This window comes from Anastrepha obliqua, chromosome 1 (assembly GCF_027943255.1).
Source record: "Anastrepha obliqua isolate idAnaObli1 chromosome 1, idAnaObli1_1.0, whole genome shotgun sequence".
Taxonomy (NCBI): Eukaryota; Metazoa; Arthropoda; class Insecta; order Diptera; family Tephritidae; genus Anastrepha; species Anastrepha obliqua.
In genome coordinates, this window is record NC_072892.1 from 174412815 (window position 1) to 174427819 (window position 15005).

Sequence of the window (15005 nt, forward strand, 5' to 3'; positions counted from 1 at the left end):
GTTACCATTTAATCCCCATTGCAGAAGCTGTGGAGATCTTGCAGAGAAGCAGATTGCTGAGCACTTTCCTTGTAAATGTTCGGGCTTGGCAGTTCACTGGGTGCTCCTTTATAACGACAGCCTGGGGCAGTGCGTCAACCTAAATCCCATCAATCTTCTTCATTATATCAACAGCTCTGGCTGGCTGTAGATATCTGCCTGTTGGAGTCTCACAATGGTATCAAAACTGCGCTTTAGTGCTACTTGAGGAGTGCCAGACTGGCACTTCAACCATTTCAGCTATCTACCTACCTACCTAGGGAGGGGGTGTGGTTATTGAGTCATTTTGCCCTCAATACCAACCTACTTTGGATACTATGTGGAATATGCGTATCTACATGGATGGATAGACATGACTAAATCGACTTATTTCAACAATCTGAGCGTCTTGGGGCACAGAGGTGTCAGTAAAGTCGTTTTAGATACTTAAGAACATTTTAATTTAGGTTATTTCTGATGTAATATGCTTACATGAAATGAAGTCCAAAACTTGGCCGTTTTCGAGTTTAGAGATTATTTAAAAAAATTTGGTTTTTTTGCTTGTACGCCCACTTTTTTAAATATTAGTTCTAGAGTCCGATTTCTTTCTGTTTCTATTTAAAAAGTATATGAATTAAAAAGTTATTAATAAAATTTCCACCTGACTCCTTCCATTCTTTCCTGACTCTTAAAAATAGCTACTTGATACAATTTTGAATTTATGATTTTTGATTAAGTGTCTCTCTCTTCAGATCATTAAAGAGAAATTTGTACGGAAACTATTCTGTAAATTTTAGGGGTATGGGAATAAGTTTCCGTGCTTTCTTAGCCAAAGTTACGATCTATTTAAACAATTAAATAAAACGTGATATTATGTGAAGTATGTGCCCTTGGAAGCTACAACTTCAGTCCTAATAATAATTTTTCAGGCAGCGTAAGAATTCCTCTGACGAAAAATTCGAGCTCTTTTGACTTCATCCATTCATTGAGCCAGTTTGCGATGCTCTCGTAAGAAGTGAACTGCTCTCCAATAAGGGCTGACTGCATTGATCGAAACAGATGGTAATCCGAAGGTGAAATGTCTGACGCAAATTTTCCCAAGACCCTCTAAATATCTCTGGACCGATTTAGCAACGTGTGGCCTGACGTTGTCATGCAGCAAAATCAGTTTGTCATCTCTACCGTCCCATTCCGGCCGCTTTTCTTTGAGAGCTCGATTCAAACGCATTAGTTGCAGTCGGTAACGATCGCAGGTGATGGTTTCAGATGCTTTAAGGAGTTCATAATAGATGGTATCTTTCTGGTCTCACCCTCTGAAGCATGAATATTCTTTTTCGCTGTCGATGGACTTGGTTCACCTGGCAGGCTTCAACATTTTCGAAGCTCAGGGTTATCAGAATAGATCCATTTTTCATCGCCAGTGACAATGCGATGTAGAAAACCTTTGCTTTTCTGCCGTTCAAGATGCATCTCACACGTCACCAAACGTCTCTCGATATCCCTCGCCTTCAATTGATGTGGCACCCAGTTACCTAATTTCTGGACCATTCTCATCGCGTGCAAACTTTTACCAACGGTTGATCTGTTAACATCCAACTCTTTAGACATTTAATTACGGGTTCAATATGCCTCTTCATCCAATAATTGTTGTCGTTGAGTATCTTCGAATTTTTTCGGTGCCGCTTCGCGATCTTTAACACCCACGTCGAAATTAGAACTTTGAAGCGTCGAAACCACTCTTTACAAGTTGTATTTGATGGAGCGTGATTACAGTAAATATTCATCAATATGCGACCCGTTTCAGTTGCACTTTTTTTTTTGAAAGGTAATAATGAAGCATGACTTCCCGCAAATGCTGTTTTTTCGGGACGAACGTAGACATTTTTGGCGTCAGATAAAAAATGATCTTTACGCTTCAAACGAATGTCAACTACTGCGATCAAGACCTCACATATACACCTTCGAAATCAACAGAATATTACTAGAGCAAACACAAAAATAGTATCAGCAGCGTCACCTCTTTTACGAGAACGGACACTTATTCCCATACCCAGCTATCCAAAAAGGTATAACACTTAATTTAAACAAGTAACCTGTATGCCTTCCTTGCTATGGGCTAACACACCATCAAGGAGAAGCTTAGGAGCCAAACTATGGGGCTACGTTAGACGAAATCTTTATTGGGCGGGTACAACCAAAAGAGGCTTGAAAGACTCTCGCCAAGTATAATCTGAGAACGCTCACGAGCATTCCCACATGCCATTGAAGATTGCGCAGTCATCTGCACAATATCGGGATATGGTCCACTGATTCTTATTGTTTCTGCGACCAATCCCAGGAGACTCCAATGCAACTTCTCCTTGAATGCAGCCTTATTGCGCGGGGAAGGTTGAGACATCTCGGCCAACTGCAGCCGGACGAAAGGCACATACGCTCAATCCAACCCAGCTTTATCCTGAGTTTAATAAGGGAACTGGGTCTGGATGAAGTACAGTGATGAGTAGAGTGCACAAAAGACCATAAGATGGAAGTGTCAACCTCATAGAAAATTTATCTAACATATCTACCTGTAGGCGGTTTGCGAGCTCAACTAGTGGCGAGTAAAATTTCATAAGAAAGAAAAAATTGTTAAATTAAACTCTAAATATTTTAACTTGAATAGTTTAGTTTATAAAAAATGTTTACGCCCACTTGTTTTTTATAAATTTGAGCCAGTACCAAGACATTCACTAAATCCCTATTTCTTTAAGGTTTAGTTACCAAAGGCTTTTCAGAAATTTCCTAACACCAACACACGTTTTTTTTTGTGCCTTACACTAAACACTTACAATTTCGTCCAGCGATGACAGCAGCACAATGGTCTGCGCATTGTGGTCCCAGACCATTTGCCAGAAGTCTTTCACAGTGTGCGACATCGGATGTTGAGTGACAATAAAGTCACGCAATCGCCGGAAGCCATGCAGCCATGACGCATTTATATAGTCACTACCCTCCTCACCCGGCTTGGGCGTCAAGTGGACACGACTGCTTTCGATCGGGAATATGGCACCACGATTCTTCACCGAATTCACCTGCTTCATCGCAGATGCAATGTGTATGTCTTTCGTTTGGAATTGTATGATATTCTTGTACTGCTGCTCCAGATAGGGTGTGCAGTTTTTCAGTTCCTCAATTTGCTCGGTATGCAAATTCGTTTCACCCGAGGCGATCGCCTCGACCAGGGCGTCGTGTATGAAAATATACTGCTCCTCGGTTTGCACCAGGAAATTACGCTGAATGCGTATGTGTCGTAGGAAACCGAATACGTTTACGACTAATTTCTGTTGGATCTGTTTGAGCATGGCATCTAAGACGATGTAGGTGCCTGTGCGCCCGACACCAGCGCTGTGAGGGACAAGCAGAAAAATTAGTTCACTTCTAGTAAGGAACACACACAATGTAAGTAAATACCTGCAATGCACTACAATGGGGCCCGCATCGTCCGGATTTGCGGCAGAGGATTTCTTCACAAAGTCCAACACTGGCAGTGGATGATCGGGTGTGCCATGATCGGGCCAATTGGTGTAGTGATATTGATACACGATTTTCTCGGTCTGACACTGTTTCTTTTTCTTTAACTATAAAATATTTTAGAAATGATTTACAAACAACTTCTAACTATCGCGCTGTTTTACCTGTTTTACCTTCAAGTGCTTGATCTGTAAGGTGCGCACTGTGTAGGTGGACATGACCTCCTCATCAACCATCTTCACTTGTATGACACCGTAGGTCTCGACGCCATCCTTTGGCCAATACATGTCACATTTTCGGCGACCACGCTCCACCAGGTTGGTGATCATCACGATGATAGCCACGCGCTGCTCCCAAATCATGCGCCAGAAGCAATCGAATGTGTCTGGCAGTGGACCCTGTGTACCGATGAAGGCGCGCGATTTCTGATAACCATCAATGAAATTGGCATTGATGTAGTCAAGGTTTTTCTTTTGTCCGGGTGTGGGGTGCAGGTGTACGCGGCTGTGATCGTCTGCGCGGAAGAGGTGACATTTTAGTGATTAAGTATTTGAAATTAAAATCTATCATCTTACAGGCTGTTATATTCAGATAGCGATTTTTACGCTTATTCTCTGGATGCTGGGAATGTTCGCAGGGTAAATCGTCGATTGATTCGTTTTGAATAGCTTCATACTCGCGACTAAAGCCAATATCGCCATCAGCGTGCAGAGAGGCGACATGCTTGCTGAACTCATTGACGGGTACAGCGGCGCGTATTTCGCCTGCGACTTCGACGGGTGCTTCCCAGTCCACCTGCGGCAAATTGGGATGGTGCGGGGGGTCATCCAAATAATAGTAGGCGGCATGAAAGCACTTCCTGCTGGAATAGAGAAAAAGCGAAAAGGATGGAGTTTGTTAAAATTGCGGATAGAGAATTTGAGAAATTAATAAATGTTTGGGGTTAGGTAGAAAATTAACTGCAATTTCGATTGATTAACTGCAATTTCGATTAGCTGAAAAATAAGATAATGAGATAAGTTTAATTTAGGTGGCGGGAAAAAGCAATTGCGTAATGTTGAAACTTGAGAGGATGCTCTCATATTTTGGGCAAGCGTGGCGTAAGGCGCAACTATACCAATTAGCTTATTTTCCCAAACATGGGTGCTGAGTATAATATACAGCTGTTAGAAGAAGTTTTGCTTAGATTTGGAGAATAAATGGCTGAAACTGAGTTTATTTTCCAAAAAGCTATACACCGATTTAAGAGAAGTAAAGAATTCGTAAATATCCAACACTTCACAACTGTAACTACTGGACCGGACAGTATACGGAAAGACATCGAACGACAATTATAGGGGGACTCTCACCACCTTCCTGAATTCCCGACTCCCGAATGCCGTTATCACAGTCCAACCACCACCCATTGTAGGCGAAGAGCTTCAGCTGTCTCGCGAGACTCGCGTAACTTTGACTCAGTTACGATTTGGTTATTGTAGTAGGCCGAATGGTTTGGTGCGTGATTACCATTCGGAATTCAGAGAGAACATAGGTTTGAATCTCGATGAAAGACCAAAATAAAAAAAAGTGTTTTTTAATAGCGGTCGCCAGGATCGGATCGGCAGGCAATGGCGACCCTCCGAGTGTATTTTTGTCAAAAAAATATCTGCCGTTCGGATTCGGCTTGAAATTGTAGGCCTCTCCATTTGTCGAACAACATCAAGACGCACACCACAAATAGGGGGAGGAGCACGGCCAAACACCCAGAAAGAGTATATGCGCCAATTATATGCAGGATTAAGACATTCTAGCCGTGGAAATAATAGGTATATTTTTAAATTTTTGCAGCTGATTAAGAAAACCAATTGAATTTATGAAACGTAATTTGCATTTTTTTTTTAATTTCTGCTGTGCAAAAAAAAAGTTCCTTTATTTTAAAAATTTTAATAATAATAGGAAATAATCGATAAATTCGATTATTGAAAAGTGATAGTAAATAATTCAAAGTTTTAACGCAAAATGTAATATAGTACTCAAATTGGCTGAGTTATTTTCGATATGCACCTGGTTGAACGAAAATTTTATGATTTTTGACAAATTTTAACTTATAAACACGCCACTTTTGCAAGTTTATCCAATTTATGTTGAAAAGAACTTTCTAGAAGGCATTAGCTGTCTCAAGCTACCGCCCATTTTTATAAATACGGGCCGACAATATTCCCCAGGGGTCCTCAATGTCGGAAATCGGCCCAAATCATCAAAGACCCGCCACCGTAGTTCCGCTTATGGCGCGTTTGCCGTGGTTGCCTAAAGTCCCGCCAATATTTAAGGCAACCATCTGGACCATGTAAATATCCTTTTCCAATTAATCTGAATCAATCAGTAAAAATGCGATGCAAACGATGGTCATCTGGCTTCAATTCTTGCATGGCTTGTAAGCCAAGATCCTTACGTAAATTTTTCCACGTAGTCGAAGGACAGCAGCCAAGATGTTGAGAACGATCGTATCGGCGCTCTATGAACTTCGCCCACAGCTACATTTTTTTTTTCAAAGTAAATTTGCACAATTTGGGAGCGTTGTACTGGTGTTAAAGAATTCATGATGGCTTTCCAACCTCATTGAACAGAAATGTCAACACAGTTTGCCATTCTCAGCTTATATACCATATTTATATATATCGATGTTATCATGCAGCTTTAAAATATACTTAAAATATTATTGGGTAGTCGAAAAAGTCTTTTCGTATTTTGTCAATAGATGTCGTTGGAGTCATCTAACTCTTTAAGCTTCATTTAACCAAAAAAAAAGTTATAGCTGTTAAAAAATGAGTGAAAATAATGAAGAAATTCGCTTTATTTTGAAATTTTTGTATAAAAAAGGGAATAATGAAGTTTACGGAGACGATGTTGTATCAGTTCGTGTAGCACAACATTGGTTCGCACGCTTCCGTTCTAAAAATTTCGTTGTGAAAGATGCACCTCGCTCCGGTCGACCTATCATTGAAAAAGTCGATGAAATTATGGAAAAGATTGACCAGGACCGTCACATAAGCTGCCATGATATCGCCAAGGCATTAACCATTCATCATCAAACGGTTTTGAACCATTTAAAAAGGCTGGCTACAAAAAGAAGCTCGATGTTTGGGTACCACATAAATTGTCTGTGAAAAATTTAATGGACCGAATTAACATCTGCGATTCTGTGCTGAAACGAAATGAAATCGAATCATTTCTGAAGCGAATGGTAATAGGAGACGAAAAGTGGATCAAATACGACAATAATGTGCGAAAAAGGTCATGGTGCAAGGGTGGTGAAGCACAACAAATGGTCGCAAAGCCAGGATTGACGCCTCGAAAGGTTATGCTGTGTGTTTGGTGGGATTGGAAAGGAATCATCCACTATGAGATGCTCCAGCCTGCTCGAACGATTGATTCCACACTTTACTGTCAACAACTGATGAGATTGAAGCAAGCAATCGAAAAAAAACGGCCAGAACTGATCAGCAGAAAGGGCGTCGTCTTCAATCAGGACAACGCTAGGCCACACACATCTTTGATGACTCGGCAAAAACTGGCAGAGCTTGGCTGAGAAGTTTTGATGCATCCACCATTGATGCATCCACCAGAACTCCCTTAATGGAGTAAAGTTGGCTTCAAGAGAAGCCTGTGAAAATTACTTGTCGCAGTTTTTCGCCGAGAAACCACAAAAGTTTTACACTGATGGAATAATGCCTCTAGAAGAAAAATGGCAAAAGGTGGTCGACCAAAATGGTACATATTTGGTTTAATAAAGTTTATTATAAATATAAAAAAAAATGAGTCGAAGTTTGATTAGAAACGAAAGGACTTTTTCCGACTACCCAATATTTCTCAAAAATTCACATTGGGAATAAGACAAAGTGTAGACTCTATCTGGACGATGATGCAACCACAGAGCATATCTTCTGCAACTGTATTGCTTTAGCAATCGAGATTAATTGGAGTAGAATGAAATCAAAAATGCTTCTGTTGAAGATATTTTGGAATTTGCACGCAAGGCGGAAAATTTGGCTCACAACTCATCCCAGCCTGAGGCAGTTTAAATAAAACCTGATATAATATATTTAAGGTAGTAGTGCCAGTCACCAGGGCTTGTTGTTGCTGTTGTAGCAGTAATACTAGCAGGGCTTGTATTAACTACTTCTAAAACATATTTTAGGTCGAAGTGTCGGCCATTGTGCACACCACAGATACTAAAATTGTTACAAAAAAAAAAAAAAAAAAAAAAAACCCTGGAAAATAACTCTAAAATAACATACCTGCAACTGAAACAATAATTACTTATAAATAAATAGTTTAAAAAAAGGGGTAGTCAGAAAAAATGGTGATTTTCAATAATTTTTTTTGCTAGTCAATTGCTTTATTTTACAAAAATAAAAACATAGCATTGATACATCATGTTTCAACTTGACTTTAGCAAAATTTCAAAAAATCTAAAAAAAAATTGTAAAAGTTATCGGTGTTTGTGTGGAGAGGGTTTCTCCAGAAGTCTCTTGCGGTGATCATCACAAGTCCTTGGAGATTCATCGAAAATCAATCGAACAAGAGAAATTAGTTTTATTAATATATAGTTTTGCGCCTGATCGAAGCTTTTTTTCAAAATTAACAACATATCGACCTCAGGAAATATTTTCTGATTTTCGAGAAAAAAACCGACAGTTAATTAAAAGAAAATGGAAATTAAAAAAAAGAAAATCCGCTCAATCACGATTTTTTTTTGTTTTTCCAAAGCAGTATAAATATTATTGAAATCTACCAAGCGATTTTTAAGTTACAGGAATCACCAGTTCAAAAAACATAGTTTTGAGAAAAACGCATTTAAAGTTTTGCTATCTGCACCGAAGCGCCCGAACGTCCTTTGTTAATTCTTGAATAACTCAAAAAATACTTATCGGATTCTCTTAAAATTTTCACACAATATTTTTAAGATAAAGGGTGTTTTTTTTAGAGGTTAGGTTTTCAAGTTGGCACTACTTTTTTCGTAGATGGTCTTTTTGACAGCTGTCACTTGATGTATGCTCAGTTTGGTTTGCCATTTCATAATGAATAGACTTACACCTGAACAACGTTTGCAAATCGTGCAAATTTATTACGAAAATAATGGTTCGGTTCGCGCGACGCATCGAAGAAAATTTTGTTCAGCGATGAAGCTCACTTTCGGTTGAATGGGTATGTCAATAAGCAAAATTGTCGCATTTGGAGTGAACATAATCCACAAGCCATTGCTGAGACGCCGTTACATCCTCAAAAAGTCACTGTTTGGTGTGCTCTATGGGCAGAGGGAATCATTGGTCCATATTTCTTTAAAAATGAAGCCGGCCATAATGTTACAGTCAATGGAGAGCGTTATAGAGCCATGATTAATGACTTTTTCGTGCCTGAATTGGACGATGTTGATGTGGACGACCTTTGGTTCCAACAAGACGGCGCTACATGCCATACAGCCAACGCAACAATCGATTTATTGAAGGAAACTTTTGGTGAGCGCATTATCTCGCGCCGTGGACCTGTGGCGTGGCCTCCAAGATCGTGCGATATAACACCGCTGGACTATTTCTTGTGGGGCTATGTGAAGTCGCTTGTCTACGCAGATAAGCCCGAGACGATTGACGTCTTGGAAGAGAATATTCGGCGCGTTATTGCTGACATACGGCCCGAATTGCTGCAAAAAGTGGTCGAAAATTGGGCCTCTCGGCTGGAATTTATTCGAGCCAGCCGCGGCGGCCACTTGCCCGAAATCATTTTTAAAACATAATGGCAGACCCTTATCTTTATAATAAAGCTAAATTCTTGGCCATAACATTAAATTATATACGTTTTATTTCATCTTGAAAACCTAACCTCTAAAAAAAACACCTTTATTTGTAAAAACTTTGAAACAACCAATTCTCTGGAGATTAAGCCGCGTAGTGGCCGGCCCAAGAAGCTCAACCGGAGAGATGTATTCTTTATTCGCAAAGCAGTGAATCAGAATCCGAAAATACATGCTACTGATTTGGCCCAGGAGGTAGCCGAGAGGTATCAAATTGTTGTCCACCCACGTACAATAAGCAGGACCCCTTAATAATGAAGGTAACAACTGCAGAACTCCTCGCAAGAAGCCCCTTATAAGCGAGAAAAACTGAAAGCTTCGTATGGAGTTTGCAAAAAAGCACCTCATAAGGGAATAGAATTTGGGAAACTAGTTTTATTCACTGATGAGTCCAAATACAACATATTTGGATACGACGGCAAAGCCAAAGTTTGGAGAAAACCAAACACTGCCATGGATCCTAAGAATCAGATCCGACTGTAAAGCACGGTGGTGGCAGTGTCATGGTTTGGGGAGCAGTTGCAGCTACAGGAGCTGGAAACCTCGTTTTCATTCAAGGAAATATGGATCGCTTCTAGTACAAGTACATTTTGGAACAAAAACCTAGGCTCGAGCTGGATATTCCTGAAGCAGTCTGCGCAAATCGTCAAGGACTAGCTGCTGTATTACATTTTATAATAAGTAACAAGAGGACAAAACGTTCAGGGACACACGCTTTTTTCTGTAAAATGAATCCCTAAAATTATGTTTACAGAACTGTTTTCTTTCCCATTTCATTTAGTTTTTATTTTGATGTTTCTCCTTACACTCGTAATAATAATTATCGATAACACAGTAAACACAGGGTTGTATGCCACAAAATATCGTTATTATCTAGGATTATTTTATAATCTCAGATTTTGGGAGACAAATTTTGTATGGGAAATCGCGCTTTTTAATTACAGATTTTGAGCTAAGCGCGAAAGAGTAGATCATCTACTTATATGTGAATGTATTATAAGACACATTTAGTAGAAACGGTAGATGTTGGGGTTAAATACGCATAAAAGACGGATTTCATTAGAAATAAAGATTTTTCATTTTACAACCAAATTCACCTTACTTTTTGCCCACAGGTAAAAACAGAAAATATTAATCCTGGCAATCCTAATAAGGATAATGGAAAATTTTTAAAAACTTTTATCAAATTATTGTATTGTCATCGGTCCTTGATAGGTGTGAAAAATTCCAAGTCGATCAGATTTTTAGAAGCCAGTGAAAATTAAGCTCAAAGATTCCTTTACATACATACATACATACATACATACATACATACATACATACATACATACATACATACATACATACATACAACCCGAGCTAATAAAAGTGTGTTAAAAATGAGTTAATATACATATACATACACACACATGCATATGGCCCATGTGCGTGCCAAAGCTTTCATCCACAATCATTTAATTAGTATTTTTTAGTAATCACTTGGGTGCAAAATTAATGCAGCGTATTTAATGGGGTTCTCGACTGCAGCAGCATAAATGATGCAAATATTTATTTCACTGAAAGCCATTCAGCAACGCTCATTCATTTCATAAGCAGCCAATAAAGCAATGAACTAATAAAAACTCGACTTAGTTCATACACTGTAAAAAAAAAATTATAAAAAGTGAGGCAGGAGATACATTGAGTACATTAAATACCATTAAAATTGCTATAAAACTAAACTGGTAGAAATTGCAACAAATACTGCATTTATCAGCCGCCCATAAATGGCTGGCACTCGCATTGGTGCCACCTGTGCGCCTGCATGGCGCAAAAAATAAATGTAATATAATATAGTATAAATGCAATGGCCGGGTAAAGAGGTCCCTAAGCACTCAATTAAATGAAAGAGAAAAACGCTGAAAATACGAAAAGTGGATTGAATGGAACTAATTTTTTATCGCATGCCAACAAACGAGTAAAATAGAAATTTACAACAACAAAAAAGCAAAAACCATTAACCAAAAACAAGTTGCAATTAATGTAGCTCACTTTTTATAATTCCCATAATTTGCATTATAATACTCCTTCGCTCATAATTCGCTGTATTATACAAGAGGGAAAAATAGACAACAGTGCAACGTGACTCACGGGCATTTGCCGCGGCGGCCAGAAAGGGCCAAATTAATTTTGCTGATTTATTACGCAGCTGAAAATATTCGCCTTCTTCTATGTGTATGTATGTGTGTGGGTGCGAGGCGCGTGTGCAATAGAATGAAAGTTGAAGCGTTTCTGGTTGACGGTTTAGTTTTATTAATTTCGGGGTGACGTACATACAACAACAATAATAATTAAGTAATAAAAAGTGGTAAAAGTAGGAAAGGGTGTCAAATTTTCAGCGCCAAACGAACGCAAAAGTGGGTGCGGTAAGAATTCGGTTATTGGGGAAGTGAATTAATTGCAGTGACGAGGGAGCTGCAATGGTAAAGGGTGGCTAAATTTCAAGGGCCGATGTTGAATGTGAACCACACCTAAACGTGAAGCTTTTTTCTACATTTGATATAACATTTTTCAATTTCAGATTAACTCAATTTGAACTATGGAAAAACACACAATTGAGCAACGCGTTAAAGTTATTCAGGCTTATTATGAAAACGGGCGTTCAAATCAAAGTGCATAACGCGCACTTCGTGAAGAAAATCATCTTCAATGATGAGGCACATTTTCACCTCAGTGGATTCGTCAATAAGCAGAATTGCCGCATTTGGGCGAATGATAATCCAAGAGTGAATGCCGAAAAACCAATGCACCCACAAAGAGTGACTGTTTGGTGCGGTTTATGGGCCGGCGGCATCATTGGGCCGTATTTTTTCCAAAATGAGGCCGGTCTGGCAGTTACTGTGGTATAGTGTTCGCTATCGTGAGATGATAACGAACTATGTATGGCCCGAATTGGAAGGTATAGATGTGGATGATATGTGGTTTGAACAGAACGGTGCCACTTGTCACACAGCTAACGAAGCAAGGGCTTTTTTGCGCGAAAAATTTGATGACTGAATAATATCACAACGCGGCGATGTCAATTGGCCGCGAAGATCATGTGATTTGACACCGTTGGACTTCTTTCTTTGGGGTTACATAGAAGAAAAGGTCGATAAGCCAGTGACAATTCAAGAGCTAAAGGATGAGATAATTCGACATATTAACGGCATAGAACCTCAATTATGCCTCAGCGTCATCGAAAATTTGGACGATCGGATGGAGGTGTGCCGCCGAGACTGCGGCGGCCATTTGGCCGTTATTTTATTCAATACGTAAATGAGCGATATCAATATTATCATGATAAGGAGAAATGTTAAGAATTTCCTAAAAAAATTATATTTCATTCAAAATCAGTACCGGCCCTTGAAACCTAATCACCCTTTACATAAGCAACCAGTTGCCAGGCAATGGTGCGCACAAATACAGTTTTTCACACTTTTTTCGTTCGCCTTCGATGTGTAGGGGGGAGTACAAAATCTTATTAGAGCCCATTTTTTGTTCAGTCATGCTTGGCAGGTGATTTCATTCCGCTCAAGAGTATGGGTGGATGTACATAGTTGTAAATATAAAGGGGTCTCATTACAAGCCACAAAAATGCAGCCTTATATATTTTTTTGAATGCGCAATGCCAACACGTCATTCAAGGTTAATATTAGTATGGACCAAAAGGAATTCATAATTTTAGGGTAAAATTTTTGCTCAAATGGTTTAAAATTGTTTTATAGTCGATCTGTAGCGCCTATGCGATGCTAAGACAAGGTCGTACGGCCACAGTAAGATTCTACCTCCTACAGGAACCCTCGCTGCTCTAAAATAGATCAGACTACACAGTCCCCGACCTTAACTTCAAGAAAGCCTTTACGGTACGTTTTCCACCGAGAGCCACATGGAGCAAAGAGAGGGTGATTGGAAGATACGACAATCGAAATCTATACCGATGGTCCTAAGATGAACTGTGGCGTGGGAGCTGGCTTCCATTCGGAGCCACTCCATCTATCTCAGTCAAATCGACTTTCTGACTATGCCAGCGTGTTCCAGGCAAAACTTTTAGTGATCAGAGAGGCATGCAAATCACTCAAACTTTCCAAGGAAGTGGGTGCAAGTGGGTAGCTATCTTCTCAGAGAGCAGCGATGAAAGCAGCTATAATGGCCTTAGACTCCAACTCCATTACATCCAAACTAGTCTTACAGTGTAGAGGAGGAATTGCTTAGTCATTGGCTTGAAATCACTCTGATATGGGTTCTCGGTCAGAGGAACAAACGCGGTAATGAGATAGCGGATGAGCTCGCAAGAAAAGGTTCGACACTAGACTTAGCAGAGGCGGTGGCAGTCTCCACCCCGCTGAACGTTCCCACAATAGTCGGTTCTACGTAACCGGAACGACCCGGATTTATATTTGGCCAAGGACTGTCACTTCAGCAGCATTCCTCGTATATGCACGGGGAATATTTATGTTGCTACAACAACAACAACAACAACAACCACCGCACTGAACACAATAAAAGCATCCATTGCTTTACACTGTCAGGCTTCAGCCGAAAGAAGATGGAAGCAACTAACTACATGCATTACAACAAGAAACACAGGCCGTCATATAAAATCCAAAGGACGAAGCACCTGTTTATTGTTCTCGACTAAACATCTCACGCATCACTGCAACCCTTACAGGTCATTGGAAAGCAGGGGAGCATGCAGCCAGACCCCACCTCCCCTTCAATCCCATCTGCAGAAGCTGTCAAGCGGAAGGGGCGAAGGAAAGTCTTTTCCACTACTTATTTGAATGTCCGGGGCTAACCAGGGCACGACTCCGCTCCTTCGGTAAGCCTTTCCTACAGCAAATTAAGGAGATCTCAGACAGCGAGATAAAGGATTTGCTCCTATACTTGGACCTCACTAAATGGATCTGACTTGGAAACAAACAAAAAAAAAAAACATCATCACACGAGAGTGGTAGTAAAACGGTGTTGGTAACTAATTCGGATTATTTCAGTGAAGTATTGAACCACTTCAACAACAACAACAACTAGCATGCCGATAAACTGCGATTATTTCTGTGGTTTTATCGACATTTTCGACCTCTTCTGTAATATAAAAAAAAAGAGGTTGTCTGCAAAGTCGGTTTACTGACGATAGTTTAACGTGATAACGTCATAAGAAAATACTGATTGAATGGTTGCATTTTTCAAAAGAAAATTTTAATTTTATTTGTTTGATACATATTTTGTATGGATATAGAGAATGAGTTAACATTAACATAACATATACTTTAACATAACATAACATAACATAACATAACATAACATGACATAACACAACACAACACAACACAACACAACACAACACAACACAACACAACATAACATAACATAACATAACATAACATAACATAACATAACATAACATAACATAACATAACATAACATAACATAACATAACATAACATAACATAACATGACATAACACAACACAACACAACACAACACAACACAACACAACACAACACAACACAACACAACACAACACAACACAACACAACACAACACAACACAACACAACACAACACAACACAACACAACACAACACAACACAACACAACACAACACAACACAACACAACATAACATAA

At 39.5% G+C, this 15005-nt stretch overlaps 1 protein-coding gene across 4 annotated transcripts in view; it reads right to left on the reverse strand.

The window, feature by feature from the left end:
• LOC129241503 (tyrosine-protein phosphatase 99A) overlaps positions 1 to 15005 on the reverse strand; it is a 181119-nt gene that overhangs the window by 9622 nt on the left and 156492 nt on the right. For 3 of the 4 annotated variants that reach the window (XM_054877895.1, XM_054877886.1, XM_054877867.1), the window contains exons 6-9: positions 4104 to 4390; positions 3693 to 4042; positions 3469 to 3635; positions 2847 to 3402 (exon numbers count right to left, since the gene is read on the reverse strand). In XM_054877895.1, coding sequence (XP_054733870.1) covers positions 2847 to 3402; positions 3469 to 3635; positions 3693 to 4042; positions 4104 to 4390 — 1360 coding nt within the window. The remainder of the gene's footprint in view (positions 1 to 2846; positions 3403 to 3468; positions 3636 to 3692; positions 4043 to 4103; positions 4391 to 15005) is intronic. The other variant, XM_054877877.1, reaches the window with a different exon arrangement.